Below are 15,752 nucleotides of genomic sequence, written 5' to 3' on the forward strand. Positions count from 1 at the left end.
ATACGCATATGCGTAATGTAAAGCCTATACCCTTCATCATTATGTTCTGCAAAGATCAAAGTCACGATGACTAAATGACTTACGTCTGAAAACAAATGTTATTTCTGATATCGCTATACTTCATTTTGATGAATAATAGCGATTTCCTCGCTAGTATGTGACCTTTGTTATTTTATGATGATCCATTATTTCAAAATGTCGGTAACGCGATGGCACGTTTGAGTACAAGCTTGGTTACACTAAGCAACTGAATGACATAAAATCGCAAAGGTCTGACCAAAAAATTCATCTATATAACTTTTCTTGATCAACCTGACTTTTTTCCAAGTCAATCATATATTGTCCAATCGATATAGTACCCAAGACAATTTTCGATTTTATTCATTACTTGATCGAGTGTTTTCCAACCGTACCACATCTCGTTGAGGACATAAAGTCTTGTTTTCGAAAATTGGTACAATGACCATGAATCTGAATTTATTCTGCAACGCCTAACAATAAGCAACTTGTGTTACTGATGTAATACACCGCTTGCCATTACGAAGGCGCTATCTCGTTATGATCAGTCATCACTTTCTTTCCACGATTCTAGTCAACGTCTTACAGCTCATTAATCGTAAAAAATATTGCAATAATCAAAGAAATCAGAATACCACGCATCTCACAAGAATTTTTATCAATCTAAAGGTGCGTTCCACTATAAAAAATTTAGTGCTCCGCAACAATGGTAGGAAATTTTTTTTAAATTCAAACAGTGTCAAACGGTAGCGCGATCCGTAGCAATTACGTCGAGAGGTGGAACTAACGGCGGGAAGTCGAGGTTAGAATGTTTGGATACATGAAATGTAATTAGTCATTCGAAACCGTGCAAAACATTAAAAAATAAATCAAATTTCACACGTGTAATATACAAAGCCGCCCATTTCACCTCACGAGTATTCTTCTATAATTATCGGATAATCATGGACTCAATGTACGCTGCCTATTTTCTTAACTACACAAATACTTTCAATAAAAACATTACATGACATACCGTTCATTAAGCAATTATAGCTGCATCGAACTGTACTTGTGTTACGTTCACTATCTCCGATGATCTTTGAACTGGCCAAAATTAGCAGAGCCTAGCATTTCCCGCAGAGAGTATCATTAGTAGGAAAAGCTCTGGAAAAGCGCTTCATGCTTTCGTATCACGATTTTCTAGAATACAGGTACATACATATATATCGACTGCCCACTGATAGTTAGCCAATTCATTTCCATAAAATTCTTTGTCACTCTTACTTTTCAAAATTTCTCATTTTCCATTACAATAATTATTTTGTTATTACAGCCTCTCATCTGGGGAAAAAATCCAAGATCAAATAAATAAAAATCGACCAACCATGCAGAGATCTCTAATGACACTTCCCTCACTAAATAGATTTCTGGTAAGTATAGTCATTCGTTGTATTTTTTTGCTCCTACTATGGGATCAAGATAACAATTACCATTATTTTAACGAAAATCAACGTTTTCAGTTTGTTTTTTATCTAACCTTTGCCTTCTTTCCAGCTATATATAACGTTTTAGAAGACTCTTAACGTTTATTTATTTCAAATTGCAGGTTGGTACTAGGGTCAAATTTATACCAGTGTCAATACAAGCCGCTAATATCACCTCGATTAAATTAAACAAGGAAATACCACCCAAGCAACCTGTTCCTGACCTAAAAAACACTATCAAACGTTACTTAAAGTTAGTACTTGCAATCGAATCTATTTCCTGAATAAATATTTAGTTTTATTCAAGTTTCTTGTCCATTTCAGATCCCTTGAGCCATTACTATGCGACAAGGAGTACTGCGAGAGTGAAAAAATTGCCAAAGAATTTGAGAAAGGTGTTGGTGCTGAATTACATCGCAAATTACTGGAGCGTTACGAAAACACAGAAAACTGGGTAAAGGATATACTGTGGGTCATAGTTATATCAAACATTATTTTATTAAGACTATTCGTTTAGTTCTTTGCCCAACATGTTACATGTTATAAAAAAGCAATTTTCTCTGTATGGCCACAATATTTTGATGCATTAAATATTTCTTTCTTTGTAGATGAACGAATGGTTTCTGCATGCTGCATACCTGGGATACAGAGTCCCTGTAATCGTTCATTCCAGTCCAGGGACTGTTGGTCCTTTGCAAAAATTTACTTGCCCGGAAGAGATGTTTATCTTTGGAGGAAAATTGATTGCCGCTGTTTGTGAATATGATTCTATGATAAAAAGGTATTTGTATTATATTATACATTAGGTGATCTAAATATACATATATCTTTATCATAAAATAATGATACCCTTCTACAGTGGCAAAATGAAACAAGAAATGGCAGGAAAGGATCCGCTGGACATGCAACCATATGCTATGATACTTGGGACTCATCGACGCCCCGACATTCCTTTGGACCGTCAGTTGCATACGGATACTTCAGATCATATTATTGTGATACACAACAATCATGTTAGTTTACGTCAACAGTTATTATCAATTCAATAATCATTTTACTTCTACATTCTTGTCCCACAATACATTAAAAGGATTCGTGTTTTCTTTACAGATTTTTAAACTAAATGTTTTCGATGATTCTGGCAAAAATCGAACGCCTATATCCGAAAGTCAGCTTGCTGCATCGCTCAAGGATATAGCTGGGCAATCGGCTGCTGCTGGAATACCTATAGGAATCTTGACAGGAAACCACAGGGATACCTGGGCGAAGGATCACAAAAAACTTGAGGGTCAATTCTTGTTTACATCTCCTATAATACGAAAGCAAATGCAAGAAACTTTACGAAATAAAAGTTGTGTATAGTGCTCACGATTTTACAGTGTATAAAAGAATGAATGTTTATTCCAATTACAGCTTGTGGGAGTAACCGAAAAATATTAGAAGATATAGAAAAAGCAATGTTTGTACTTTGCTTGGACAAAGCAATGGGAAAAGATATTTCGGGAGAAAAGAATTATGAGTCTTTCAGAGCAGTGCAGAGCATGACGGGGATCACCTGCGAGACTAATGCTGGGAATCGTTGGCACGACAAAGCTGTTCAGGTTTGTTCAGTAAGCTGATCTTTAGCATTCAGATATTTATTTTTTCCACCTATTTAACAGTTCATAGTATCATATGATGGATTCGTCGGCATGACTTACGAACATAGTCCGTGTGAGGGTGTTCCAATTGCAGTTCTACATGACCACGTATTAAGATATATGTAAGAATTTGTATTTGTATATTCATTGTTCGCTACTTGGGCAAAAATTGTTTTGTTTCTATTTTTATTTATTTACTTCACCTTCAAATAACTTCTATATCTAACTGTTGCCTCGTTTTAGAGCTAACAAAAAGGACGATAAATGTGACCAGCCCAAGGAATTTCCTAAAGCTCAGATTTTGAAATTTTATCTTCCTGAAGGAATAGAAAAATCCATATCTGTAGCCACATCAACAGTTGAAGAGTACGTGTAATATTATTAATCCCAACATGAAATATTATTTTTGGATTTGAGAAAAATTTGTAGGTCTAAATTGGAAGTCTGATATGGGTCGTCCCCGTACTGAATGCATATCTTACATTAAGTCATTATTACTAATCATAAAAAAAAATTCAAGCAAGTTTTTTTTTTCTAACATCGTTTCTAGCTCTCTCGACCCACAAAAAATAAGAATCTAAACTAATTTTTTTTACACCGGATAAGTTGATAGGAAAAAATGATTCCATGTCTGAATTTGAATTGTCTTGTACAATAATTATTCACGTAAACTGCGGCTCCTAACAAACTGAAGATTGTGTCTGATCAACAGGATTTCAAACGACATTGACATGGAGTGTTTTACTTTCGAAAATTTTGGAACTGAGCTGATCAAGAAGAATAAAATGAGCCCTGACAGTTTTATACAAATGGCGATGCAGCTCGCGTATTACAGAATTCATGGGAAACCTCCGGCCCACTATGAATCTGCAGGACTGCGCAGATTCCGTGACTCAAGAACCGAATGCATCAGATCCACTTGTGTAGAATCTGTTCAATTTGCACAGGCAGTGATTAGCGGCAACACTTCAAAATTGCAAAAAAAAGAAGCAATGATGAAAGCTATAAATGCCCACAAAAAATTAGCTGGGGAGGTCAGTTTTCACTAAGCAGCAGTTCGTTGCTAATCTATAGTTGATACATACATTAACACATTCATTTACTTGGCTTCCATAGGCTGCTACAGGTCAAGGTGTAGATCGGCACTTATTTGGTTTGAAAACCATAGCAACGAAAGAAGGTTCAACCCTTCCACAAATTTTTACTGATGTTGGATACAAGAGGAGCACACATTTCACTCTAACATCTAGCCAGGTAAATGTACATTTCTAATCATTCTCTGTTCACCACTTCTTCAATAATGGAATATTCACACAGCAGGCAGTTAAAATTTGATACAATTACTGATGTTACCAGGTTCCATATAAGACTGCCTCATTCATGTGTTACGGACCTGTAACACCAGATGGATACGGATGCTGCTATAATCCACGACCTCAAGATATACGAGTGTCTTGCTCTTCTTTTAATGCGTGTAAAGAGACGTGCACTAAGAAATTTGCAGAAGTATTGCAACAATCGTTCTGCGATATGATGGAACTAGCCGCTGAATGTTGAAGCGCCAATATTTGCAATTAAAACTATCATATATGGCATAATCATGATTTTTTCTACAAAGGGACGTGTTTTATAAATTTGTATATTGTTCAAGTTTAAATAAATCTAAATAATACTAAATCAGCATTGTCGTAAAAGAGCTTCAACTGAAATTTGATCGGTTAAATAGTTTGAAAGTACAATCTGCCTTATCTCGTTATAAATATTACCTTCAAGTATATACTATAATAAAAATAACATCACTAATATTTACAATTCCTCGTGCGAAACGGACGAAACAGTTCTTTCTGGGGGGAAACCCCAAAAGAAAGTAGGATACCCACGTACTTCTCTCTCCCTGGCCACAAATGCGGAAAATGACGAAATACAGTTGCCAATGAAGTAGTTAGATCTTCCTAAAATTGCTAGGTCTAAGTGAGGAGATGCAGGTTCTTCTTGTTTATGTACAGTAATCTGTAAGCAGCAAATTATTAATTAGCAGTTACAAATATTCCAAAATAATTGGGTGAATAAAAAATTTCTTTTGTAAAATCAATCAATTCCAAACTTATTTCCATTATAGTATAATAAAAAGAAACTAAAACTCACTTCCATTCGTTTTAAAGCTTTACTGAGCTCTGGTATCATATGGTTGCTATCTGATGCTACATATATGGATTTAACATCGTTGTTTGCACGAATAACGCGTTTTAAATGTCTGATTATTAATTCAAACGGCGGTAGACACATCGCAGATGTAGCTTTGCCTCGTTCATTTCTGTACCCTAAGCACTGTGGTGCAGCAAATAAGTTGGGTGAACTTGAAATGAATTCACAGGCTCTCACCTATAACAAAAGTACAAGTCAGTTCTTATTTCACACACAGATAAGTAGAGAATCAATTTTGTTCTTTGGTTAAAAAAAAAAAAAAGAGAGAATTGAATTTACCCAATCAACTCCATTCCGTAAGTGAATGCCAATGTAAGCTCCTCTTGGCAGGTGGTTCTTCACAAACGACTTAGCTTGATCTGCAATCTTATCATTCCAGCCGACACACTTTTGCAGCTTTTTGTTCTCCATTTGAACAGGAAAGCTAGCAGGAGCTCCAGTGAATGCTAAGACTGGCCAATTACTTGATGGGTATTTACGTGACCACTGATATACCATGTCGCTGTGATAAACATCATAATGCAGTGGCCCATAAAACTCTGAACCAACAAACTCTACGTCAAATGTATCCCAAAATGGTCCAAAGGGGTTGCCTTCTTTCGCGTTGCACGACCCTGTACTTCCTCGTACAGAGTAACAAAAAGCTTAAAAGAAAAGCAAGATGTCAGAGTACATATCAATAAGAAATTCTATGGCAATATGATTCCAAGTACTCCAGAGATTGACTGTGATCCTTTCAAGTAAACTTTTACTGCACAAATCATCAAATTGCATCAATATACAAATCAGACATGTTAAATTTATTTGAATCGAATTATGGATACAAAAACCTTGTGAGTCTCGTTTTAATTAACAGATTTTTGATTTCGAGTTTATTGTTGCTTTCTTTCACTCAATTACATTCATACGCTCTATGCTTAACAATTCTATAAAATTCTAATTACGTCGAACAGTGGCGAAAATCCAATTTTCAGTACAGTATTTCCAAGTTTCTTTCACCCCTTAAGAAATTAATTCAAATCCAACCTCGAACATAATTGTTTTATTTACTATTTTAGAGGCTTAACACAACTACTTAAGTCTTGAATACATACAAATCCTTTTTGACTCTGGCCACACAGCAGGTGCAATTTCCTTCATGAATTCTTCCATTACAATCACCCTATGGCAACTTTCTAGTTGAGATACATTAAAATAGGTGTCAAATGGTACTTGTATCTGAAAAATAAGGAAGGCGAAGGAATTGAGAATGGAATTGGCATTTTTCATCCTGCCGGATTTTTAAACGTGCCAATATATTACTTACCGACCTCGTCTCCCCTGTGCGATATTCAACCCATGGCGGCACAACTAATGTACGATTTAGTGCAATGGAAAAACCCAATGCACCCAAAAAGTTATCTGCTTGGTTGCCAAATCTACCTGGAAATATTGTATGTGACGAAATTGATGTCAATGAAATAATAAACATGGATGAAGTCAATTTAAACCAGGGTTGGAGTCGGAAAATTCATTTTGGTAAGTAATAAATGAAAATCCGGTAATCATAATTTTTGTCCAGTTCATAATTATTTAAGTATGGAAGTATTGAGAATGTATTCCTTGATCAAATTACGTACTCGATCGTGAGAAAACTACGCTTTCCAGTATATGTGATTTTTATTTAATCAAGTTAGTCCCATAGATGGGTAACTAAATCTATGATAATTCATTTCACATCTCGGAGTATTTTCTCATAAGTAGCGCGAAACAACAGGATTATTACTTCTTGTCAACAAATAGACTAATGCTTCATGAAAAATTAGACAAGAATATTCAATGTATCATCATAATATCAACTTAGATTCTGCCCCCTTGCAATAAGCATAAACTTAACCTTAAAGTCGGGGGTTGAAAAAATTCAATTCACTTTCCAATTCCCCGAAAAATATTCAAAATGTGGATCTCAGAAGTAATGAAGCGACTTTGAGAGGTACTAAGGTTAAATGAAAATTATCCGACTCAAAGATTGTAATTTAAAAGTTAAAAAATTCCTCACCCATACAAGGACAGTAAAGAATGTAGCCATTCTTGTCGATTTCTGCGTATTTACAATATCCCGTATAAATTTGTACAAAGAATATAATGAATAGAAGGACTTTGAACATTTTTAATTGTTACTTTACGACAATCAGCTCTCTGTAAACCTAAACTGTCAAACTACTTGACAACAGTTCTCTAACGTGCGGTGGTTTCCATGGCAACACCAATAGCGGAAATAAAGGTTCAGGCCGCAAACGTCGATCAAAATTTACCGTAAATTTGTCAAATTATTTAGATAGTCAATAAATTTTATCCTATAGAACAGATCGATGTCTAAGATTCGAAAATATTATGCCCACAGCATATTTTTTTCGTTGTATACAAGAATCAAGATGAAAATAAATTTCAGCAATATATATATTATTCATATGTAACACAGATAATATCTTTTATTATACATCGGGAAAAATAGAATTCACAATTACATTTTGTTCACGCCGTTTAATGTGACGATGAAGTGCGCGTTGGTGGAGGTGGAGGTGGTCGACTTAGAGGTTTACAGGTGACATGAGGAGGCGCTGGAGTTATGGGCAATAGAGATCCAAACAATACGTGTTGAACTACTGGGAATTTTGCCAAAATCTGTAGATTAAGAATATTTTAAAACTGTGAATTTCACAATAAGTTCAGTAAATAATACTCAATATTCTACAGGTATTACAAAGGCTTACCTCTGCTTTATACATTTTGATTAGCCCACTGTTTACTTTGGACCAGGAAAAAACAGCACTAACATTCCATAATTGATTAGAATGCTCAGCGAATGGTCCTGTTTTAACCTGCGTTTAAATAAATTTTACATATCATGCATAAAGTGAAACACAGTATGGGGAACAAAGCTGAAACTCAATTAAAATTCTAATATTGGTGAATGTTACTCATTTGTTTACCTGCGATATGAATTCAATGCAGCTGAGAAACATGAATTGTTTACTAAATCGGTCTAACACATCCTTGTCCAAAAAATGCTGAGGCTCTATGCGTGGGTGACCTGTAACACATTAAGACATAAATATTATTTTCTCTCCAATATTAACAAAATCAAACTTTTCTTCCGAACAATTTACTAGATTTTCAATCAATAAAATTTCCTCAAGTTGTTTGTATCTAAAAATTTGTAGTATCACCCCTTTGAAACCCATAGTGAATATGAAGATATGCTAGCAAAAATTCACAATTACCAACTAATTGTGAGCTTCCCCAGATAAAAGGTACGAATTGATAGTCGTCAAGGCTCCACACACCATGACTTCCTGCAGGTTCCATGCGATAGGTTAATTGCAACTTACGGACTAGCTGAAGATACCTGGTGAATACAATTTATATGAGATTATTTTTTAACTTTGGCAAAAGATTATTGTTTCCATGCTTACCTATCAAAAACTTTTATCACAACAGCAGTTTTATCTTCAGGCTCATATGCTGTGATCTTGAACATGCAGCACAAGAACATAATAAATGCCATTTCATGACCAGTGCCATAATCTATGCGTGTGGCATTCCCAAAACTCTCATATAAGTACTGGACTACTTCGGGTGCAGCTCGATGGAGCTCTGCTGGTATAACATTGCGCAATTGCTGGAGGCCTTCCTGTCAAGTAATTAGATTTTTCATCAGAATCAGAACCTCACCTAATTATAATGGGGATAAAATTAATGACTTACGACAAGATGTCTATCTTACTTCTAATAACTTGGCGTGCCACAAACGAAAAGATTTATTGCCAAAACGCTGAGGCTGATCTATGGGTGGGATAGCGTCGATCCATTCATCAAATTTCTTCAACATGTCAACAGTTTTGACAACAGTCTGTGATTGCGAACATTCTACGTCCGATGACTTTCCTTGTACAGACTCATTGAGGGCTAATAAGAAACCAAGGTATTCCTAAGGAGGAAAAATTTAAGAATTTAAGAACAACGTTAAAGTGTTTAAAATTATTTTTGATACCAGTGATTTTTGAATTTTTTTTATTGTAATTACTCACGAAATAGGCCTCAGATTTTTGCCAACTTATCATGTCGTCGGGTATTTTAATAGCCTTTTTTGGAACAACAAATTCATGATCATCTGCTGCAAAGATTTACAAGAAACACAGAGGTAAATATTCAATGGAAATTCAACAGCGGGGATTAATTGTATACTTACGCGAAAATTTTTTAACTTGAGGAGACAATTCGACTGCTGACATTGTGCTTGTCTCCGCTATTTATTTATTAATTTACTCTTCAAATATTGAATAACGATTTTGAATGGCTAAGAAGTTTGCTCAATCGTAAACTTCGAACCGAAACTCAATCCGTATTTCTTTGCAATACCGATAAATCAATTAATTATTAGCAAGATACCTTCGGCGTTATACGTATCAACAAAATTATTAACCACTTCTTGCATACATTCAGCGTCAAATTGAAAAGGTCCCAAATGACAGCTGTTTGGGCATTGGCAATGTGAATTGAAATAGAAGACCGAAGCTCACGTCCACCTGTGGTAGCGTCGTCGCACTCTAGCGGAAGTAATCTACAGTTTTCGCAAACTACATATTTCTATAGGATATAGGGGCTATAGGGGCTATAGGCATGTAGTTGTGCATGTATTCGTTTTAAGATTCATGTGTATGTCATGCTTGCATACAACTTGGCACAAATGTACAGCAATATGGGCTGTCATTTAATCAGCTGTTGAATCAACTTTTCACCGAATGCAGATGTACAAAATTAGTGAAAAACACTCGAAGCAGTCGAACCCGAAGGTAATATTACGGCAGATAACGAAAAATCTCTGAACATGCTATATGTTTTATTTTGAAGAGATGGTTTGAAATGTTGTATACTCGATCTATTTAAAACACCTTATGTCAGTCCCAGTGAAACATTAAATATTCCGCTCTTATTGTGACATATCATTGATTCCCCAATAATTCCCGGTACTTGAAAATTCATTTCGCCTAACTTTAACCTGACATATGTAGCTTTCGATTAAAATTAGTTATATCATGCTCAGCCCAATTTTATTAGCAACATTGGAGATTTAATTTTTTAATTATTATTTCCAAACCCATAACATTTCCTTTTAAACCATTTCCTCATATCAATATCTTATCACCCAGTATGTATCTGTGCTATTATTACTATTATTGTGTTATGTTGATATAACATTATGTGTTCATTTCAGTTATCCTAGATGTCAGTACGTGAACGAATATTAGACACATGTTCTATAGCATAATAAAAGATCATATAATCATCAAGCATGCATTTCTCAATACCGGATACCCAGGAATTCATTGACGACGGTGGGAATGCATATCTGGTAATACATTACCCATAACTTAATCGTATCTATTCATATTTTTCAATTTTTATGTACTAACATGTCGTTCGTTTACTAAAATAGGGCTATAACATACATATCAATGGATTATTTCACTGCACTGTGAGGTATAAACAATTGTTGAACCTACATGTGCAACTGGGAAAAGAGCTTGACGTTGTGCTTCCTGAATTTCCGCCAAAAAAGTTATTCCCATTGACAGTAAATCAGCAGGAGGAAAGACGTGCTCTTTTGGAAAAATATATTCAAACAATTGGGCAAAATTCTGCTATAAACAGTTCTGAATTGCTTAATGGATTTCTACTACATGCTCAACAAGAAACAGCAGGAGAACATTCTGGAGTAGAAAATTTAGATATTTTTTTGATTAACGGACACAAAATTACAATATCTGCATCTCCAAGAGAAAACTCTGAACAAATTTTAATGGTTCGTGCGAGCTCTTTCAACAAGTTACAGAACGTAAGACTGATCTTGTTCCAAATTTTAATAAAGTAAATTTACAGAAAGTCTGCTGTTTAATTGAATTACATGAAAAGTATGCTTGCTACTTCGCATTGTTTCTTATGCATCAAGAAGAAGACGATAGTAATATAAATGGTAAGTTATTACAATCAATCCAAGAGGTCCCATGTCACAAATTGTCAATTAATTTGATTTTAGTGCTACGAAAGCTGCAAAACTTTGAGTCTCCTCTCATCACTCACAAGAGTATACCTCTTATTAGCGTCAAGATAGTGTTGGCTAAAAGCTACTGGAACCCTGCCTATGACGAAGAATTGATGCAGGATAAAGTTGCTTTAAATCTGCTCTATGTTCAGACAACATCAGAAATTGACAGAGGATGGATTTCTGTTCCCAATGAATCAAGAGATCGTCTTGCTAGCATACGAGCTCGAAGCAATAAAAAGGAGGTGATTCATTATCTGAACATAATAAATTGCTTTGTGACATGATATCAAAATTCAGTAATATACGTCAGGTTCTTGGTCTGACATGATGATAACTTTCACTCGTGTATACATGATTCGATATTTGGTTTGAGCATAGGGACTTATTCATTTTCCATTTTCAAAAATTTGTCGAAAGATTAATAAGATTTTGTTGGAAGATTACATACTTATCAAAAATAAGACACACGCAAATAATAAGCTGGAAAATTTTCAAACTTTGTAAATATATTTTACAGTACTTGAAACTGGCCAGATCTTTTAAATACTACGGATATATTCAGTTTGCTGCGTGTCTCAGTGACTATCCTGAACCACGCACAAGGGTTTTGGTATCCATTGGTAAAAACGAACTTAATTTGCGAATTTATCAAGAAGGCGAAGAGGAATGTGAAGCTACATTTGAAGTTACTAGAATGCGCTGTTGGCGCATCACTACACTGCACAATGTGAGTGACATTTCTTTAGCTGGCTGAAATGAGATGATATGTCCACTAGATGGATAATTTTTTTTAAATATAGATATACTAATACAATGCAACTTTGTTAATATAGACTGCAGAAAAACATGAAGATGAAGAATACAGCCTTGAGTTATCCTTTGAATATCTGATGTCTAAAAACCAGTTGCAATGGATTACAATTTCATCCGAACAAGCTATCCTCATGTCCGTTTGTTTACAAGCTATGATCGACGAGCTGCTGATAAAAAGTATTGGCGGAAATAAAAACCAGGTTGAAATAACATAGATAAAAGTTGTTAGCAGTATTTTTCAGTAATGTTTCAAATCCCATTTCACCATTGAAAATCTTACATTTTAATAGGAGAAATCATCAAAAACTTGGACATATATGAGAAGAGATGGTAACAGTCAAGTCATAGCGACATCGCCTTCTACAGACAGTATTAATAAAACGGACCAGGTTTGTAAACTGTTGGTGACAAAGTCATTGCTGGCGCTAACATGTATAATGACTTTTTTCTTTTCCAGGAAAGAGAGCAGCAATCTATGCCACCAAAAACTGAACCAATTATGCGAAAAATAACTGAGAGATTATCAGCAGTAACTGTGAAGAAGTCCGATGGGGTAAAGAGATCAACAAATATTTTGAATAAAGTAGATGGCTTGAGTGAAAATAATGCATTCCATATGATTGGCGACGATGATCTTTGAACATCTATAACATTCGTTTTGAAATAAGAATGGTTGACAATATGTGCAGCTTCTAACAAACTGATGCTCAGTACTAACAGGTTTGGAATTTATTTTAAACGGTTTTATTAAACGGGGCAATATTTTCATATCGTACATCATTAATGGGCCAAAATAATATTGCCAAAATCGAATTGTTCAAATATTCGACATACTAGTATCATTAGAGTGGCACTCTTTTTATCAATATGCTTTTTTCAAGTTCGCGATCTCACAGAAAAATGTTTTTTTCTCCTAATTTCAAAATTGATTTTTGACAAACAAATACGTGTTCGCAAGTAATCAATCAAGTCAAAAGTAGATAATCTTGTTACTCGCATGTCTTGACTCTCAAGACAAAAACCATATTAGGTTTTCAACTATTTTTATGATTTAAAACATAGATGTAATATAAATTATTGAAGAATTCAGTTAATTTTACGCATCCACATCAACGATTTTGATTACCTTAATTAATTGTAACCGTTTTGAGGGTATATTTAAATGTGTTTCATGTCTACAATTTGATGTAAACAAAAGCGCAATTTTTAGTGATGCAATTTTTAGTGAATTCGATATAGAAAAAAATTAGGTATAAAATTATGCCACTTTAATATATTTGTATATTGTGAATAGAGCATTATCAATTTTTCATTATACTAGATAAATCAGGCTGCTAAATACTGTTAAAATTTCTGAAACAGTGACTACAATTACGATGTATAGACCTATTTTTGTATGATATTTTCGGTTTTTTTTTTTTTAAATTACTCAATATTGACGTCATCATTGATATAAATTTTGTATTTAAAAGCCTGTTACAGCTTATATTTAAAACCTGTGGACAACTTAGATTCGAGGCATAAATACTTTTTACACAGCAACGCCCCTTGAATTTATATCATTTATACTTGCAATGTAAACAGAAGTAAAATATTTTTTACTCTGTATGAGAGAAATGATTTATAAGCTTTTGTAATACAATTGGTAGGTTTATTTATTTTTCTACCAACTGTCCAAAGGAGGATTTTACTTAGGGCGGTTTTTTCTCTTTTCGCAAAATAATTATTGAAGAGAAAAAGAAATCTTAATAATGACGATCATATTTCTTTTTTGACAAATATTTAGAAATTATTTAAACACTGTCACAGATTTTTTCCTATAATGGTTTGTTAATTTTGCTGTTCGCACTTCGATGGATAAATCTGTGCAATATGAAATTATCAGAAAGGTGACAATGTGCTCAAATATGGCGTATTTCGTAAGATTTAAGGGTATACTGTTTATGGAAAAGAACATTCGATAATGTAAGGAATTACTGAATAATTGATATACATATTCATATATGTGAATCAGATGATTATACGTCCTATAGAAAATAAGTATTAATTGAATAACAGTTACGTTTTAAGTGCAGCTGATATGGTGTATTGAAAACAATACTTAATATTAGATTGTTTGATAAGAACATTAATTTTTTACTTATTGATTAATATTAATTAATAATAAAACTAGATCTCTTCGCTTAGAGCATGATTTTAGTGAATTGTATAAGTGTGTTGGATTGAACGTTACCACCATTCTCAAATAGCAATATCTCCATATTGTGTGATAAATGAGAAAACGGAACATCCTGTACAGTATTTTTACTTACAGTTTAAAACTTGAAAGAAAAACAGTCGATTAGCTGAATCATGTGAAGCATGCATCTATTAATATAATCGTGATTTTTTATATGGTTTTTAAATGTGCAGTGAGTTCGATTTGTTTGGAATACTGGTATCATACGATTTTTATTATATCACACAGATAGATAGTCTGTAATAAAACTGTGATATAAGAACATGTATAATAATAGAATGAACAACGTATTTTCATAATAATTAATAGTCCATTAAATAAATCGCTGGGTAACAAAATAAACAAATATTAATTTTTTTTTAAATTGCGCAGTTAATACGACAAAACATATCTAGGTATATAGTGATGACTGTTCGAAATGTTGCCACTAAAGTTTGATGCCAATCCTTGTAATAAATTAATGTAACAATTTATCTAAGGAAACGTACAATACTATGATAGTTTTCATTATAAATATTAGGAAGCACGTAGAACAGAGAACCGTTTGCCACAGGATATTTTCTTGCGTAATGGAACTTTATAATTATTATTTGTAAACATACAAAAGATGAATAAATTTTTATATTTGTACTAAATCCGTAAAATTTTATTATCATCTAATGCCTGCTGGTAATACAGCAATGTTAACTGTGGAGGTCATTCTCATTAATTAAATTATAAAATTCAATATAAAAGCACATTGGTTTATTCACTTTCATACAAATATGCAAACCTATATACTATTTAAGACTATATAAAAAAAAAAATTCACAGTGAGTTCAATGTCATCTGCACTAAATTAATTAAAAAAAAAAGTAATAAATAAATTCTGGAAAAGATTTCGACAAAGGTGGGCGTTGTAAAGTAATACAACTTTACAATGCTACATGATTTCTACGTCGTGGGTATAAAAAATATACAAGATTATTCTATCCGTAATTATGTGTTCTTAGTGAAGAAAATACGTGTATTAATGACAGTTTGACTATATGGTTAACTATGTAATACTACATATTTATTATCTACAAAAATAGCGCGACGTCGTCGATACACTTTATTTCTATAATTTCAATTTGATATTTCATTATTTCAACATTGATTCCTGCTGCTAAACCTGATGATATTTACTTCAATAAGGCAGATATTTAGATATCCCTCAAACCCAATAGACAAATCAATTGCAAAAAAAATTCGAATAAGTCATCTGTAATCAGTAGCTCCATAAGTACTAACAATTTATAAAT

General features: G+C 33.6%; 4 protein-coding genes across 7 annotated transcripts; 2 read left to right on the top strand and 2 right to left on the bottom strand.

Moving 5' to 3' along the window:
- Nucleotides 1–824: 824 nt before the first annotated feature.
- On the top strand, nt 825–4,801 carry LOC124405376 (carnitine O-acetyltransferase-like). 3 transcript variants are annotated; one of them, XM_046880221.1, is made up of 13 exons: nt 825–1,211; nt 1,334–1,430; nt 1,607–1,737; nt 1,809–1,938; nt 2,093–2,265; nt 2,344–2,497; nt 2,595–2,772; nt 2,898–3,085; nt 3,146–3,246; nt 3,368–3,490; nt 3,837–4,158; nt 4,241–4,378; nt 4,481–4,801. In XM_046880221.1, exons 1-13 carry the CDS (start codon nt 1,180–1,182, stop codon nt 4,679–4,681), a joined length of 1,968 nt encoding a protein of 655 aa, XP_046736177.1. In that variant the 5' UTR covers nt 825–1,179; the 3' UTR covers nt 4,682–4,801. The 3 variants fall into 3 exon arrangements, with proteins under 3 accessions (XP_046736177.1, XP_046736178.1, XP_046736179.1); XM_046880222.1 differs by having other exon boundaries at nt 826–973; XM_046880223.1 differs by lacking the exons at nt 825–1,211; nt 1,334–1,430; nt 1,607–1,737 and having other exon boundaries at nt 1,851–1,952.
- Nucleotides 4,745–7,540, bottom strand: LOC124405382 (GDP-fucose protein O-fucosyltransferase 1). Its single transcript, XM_046880233.1, has 6 exons — nt 7,368–7,540; nt 6,636–6,751; nt 6,424–6,547; nt 5,609–5,973; nt 5,270–5,506; nt 4,745–5,134 (listed from the first exon to the last, which is right to left on the bottom strand). Exons 1-6 carry the CDS (start codon nt 7,474–7,476, stop codon nt 4,931–4,933), a joined length of 1,155 nt encoding a protein of 384 aa, XP_046736189.1. The 5' UTR covers nt 7,477–7,540; the 3' UTR covers nt 4,745–4,930.
- Nucleotides 7,541–7,754: 214 nt separating this feature from the next.
- On the bottom strand, nt 7,755–9,837 carry LOC124405385 (serine/threonine-protein phosphatase 2A activator-like). Of its 2 annotated transcripts, none has more exons than XM_046880236.1 (8): nt 9,561–9,837; nt 9,400–9,482; nt 9,096–9,299; nt 8,785–9,002; nt 8,593–8,717; nt 8,302–8,402; nt 8,083–8,190; nt 7,755–7,993 (listed from the first exon to the last, which is right to left on the bottom strand). In XM_046880236.1, the coding sequence occupies exons 1-8, from the start codon at nt 9,601–9,603 to the stop codon at nt 7,853–7,855; spliced, it is 1,023 nt and encodes a 340-aa protein (XP_046736192.1). In that variant the 5' UTR covers nt 9,604–9,837; the 3' UTR covers nt 7,755–7,852. The 2 variants fall into 2 exon arrangements, with proteins under 2 accessions (XP_046736192.1, XP_046736191.1); XM_046880235.1 differs by having other exon boundaries at nt 9,400–9,485; nt 9,561–9,836.
- Nucleotides 9,838–10,590: 753 nt separating this feature from the next.
- Nucleotides 10,591–13,033, top strand: LOC124405381 (sorting nexin-17). The gene is made up of 8 exons (XM_046880232.1): nt 10,591–10,724; nt 10,809–11,174; nt 11,252–11,345; nt 11,409–11,659; nt 11,935–12,144; nt 12,251–12,430; nt 12,521–12,619; nt 12,688–13,033. The coding sequence occupies exons 1-8, from the start codon at nt 10,665–10,667 to the stop codon at nt 12,868–12,870; spliced, it is 1,443 nt and encodes a 480-aa protein (XP_046736188.1). The 5' UTR covers nt 10,591–10,664; the 3' UTR covers nt 12,871–13,033.
- Nucleotides 13,034–15,752: the final 2,719 nt, after the last annotated feature.

The sequence above is a fragment of the Diprion similis genome, chromosome 4, assembly GCF_021155765.1.
Source record: "Diprion similis isolate iyDipSimi1 chromosome 4, iyDipSimi1.1, whole genome shotgun sequence".
Taxonomy (NCBI): Eukaryota; Metazoa; Arthropoda; class Insecta; order Hymenoptera; family Diprionidae; genus Diprion; species Diprion similis.

Excerpts from the sequence above, each read along its gene's own strand:
- LOC124405376 (XM_046880221.1), top strand. The coding sequence starts at position 1,180 with ATGCTTTCGTATCACGATTTTCTAGAATACAG. Across the intron at positions 1,431-1,606 it reads CCTCACTAAATAGATTTCTG|GTTGGTACTAGGGTCAAATT; the intron begins GTAAGTATAGTC and ends TTCAAATTGCAG. Across the intron at positions 4,379-4,480 it reads TCACTCTAACATCTAGCCAG|GTTCCATATAAGACTGCCTC; the intron begins GTAAATGTACAT and ends TGATGTTACCAG.
- LOC124405385 (XM_046880235.1), bottom strand. The coding sequence starts at position 9,603 with ATGTCAGCAGTCGAATTGTCTCCTCAAGTTAAAAAATTTTCGC. Across the intron at positions 9,003-9,095 it reads GGCACGCCAAGTTATTAGAA|GAAGGCCTCCAGCAATTGCG; the intron begins GTAAGATAGACA and ends ATTACTTGACAG. Across the intron at positions 8,403-8,592 it reads GGGAAGCTCACAATTAGTTG|GTCACCCACGCATAGAGCCT; the intron begins GTAATTGTGAAT and ends AATGTGTTACAG.
- LOC124405382 (XM_046880233.1), bottom strand. The coding sequence starts at position 7,476 with ATGTTCAAAGTCCTTCTATTCATTATATTCTTTGTACAAATTTATACG. Across the intron at positions 6,752-7,367 it reads TCTTTACTGTCCTTGTATGG|GTAGATTTGGCAACCAAGCA; the intron begins GTGAGGAATTTT and ends CAATATTTCCAG. Across the intron at positions 5,974-6,423 it reads GCCAGAGTCAAAAAGGATTT|CTTTTTGTTACTCTGTACGA; the intron begins GTATGTATTCAA and ends TTTTCTTTTAAG.
- LOC124405381 (XM_046880232.1), top strand. The coding sequence starts at position 10,665 with ATGCATTTCTCAATACCGGATACCCAGGAATTCATTGACGACGGTGGG. Across the intron at positions 11,175-11,251 it reads ACTCTGAACAAATTTTAATG|AAAGTCTGCTGTTTAATTGA; the intron begins GTTCGTGCGAGC and ends GTAAATTTACAG. Across the intron at positions 11,660-11,934 it reads CTCGAAGCAATAAAAAGGAG|TACTTGAAACTGGCCAGATC; the intron begins GTGATTCATTAT and ends TATATTTTACAG.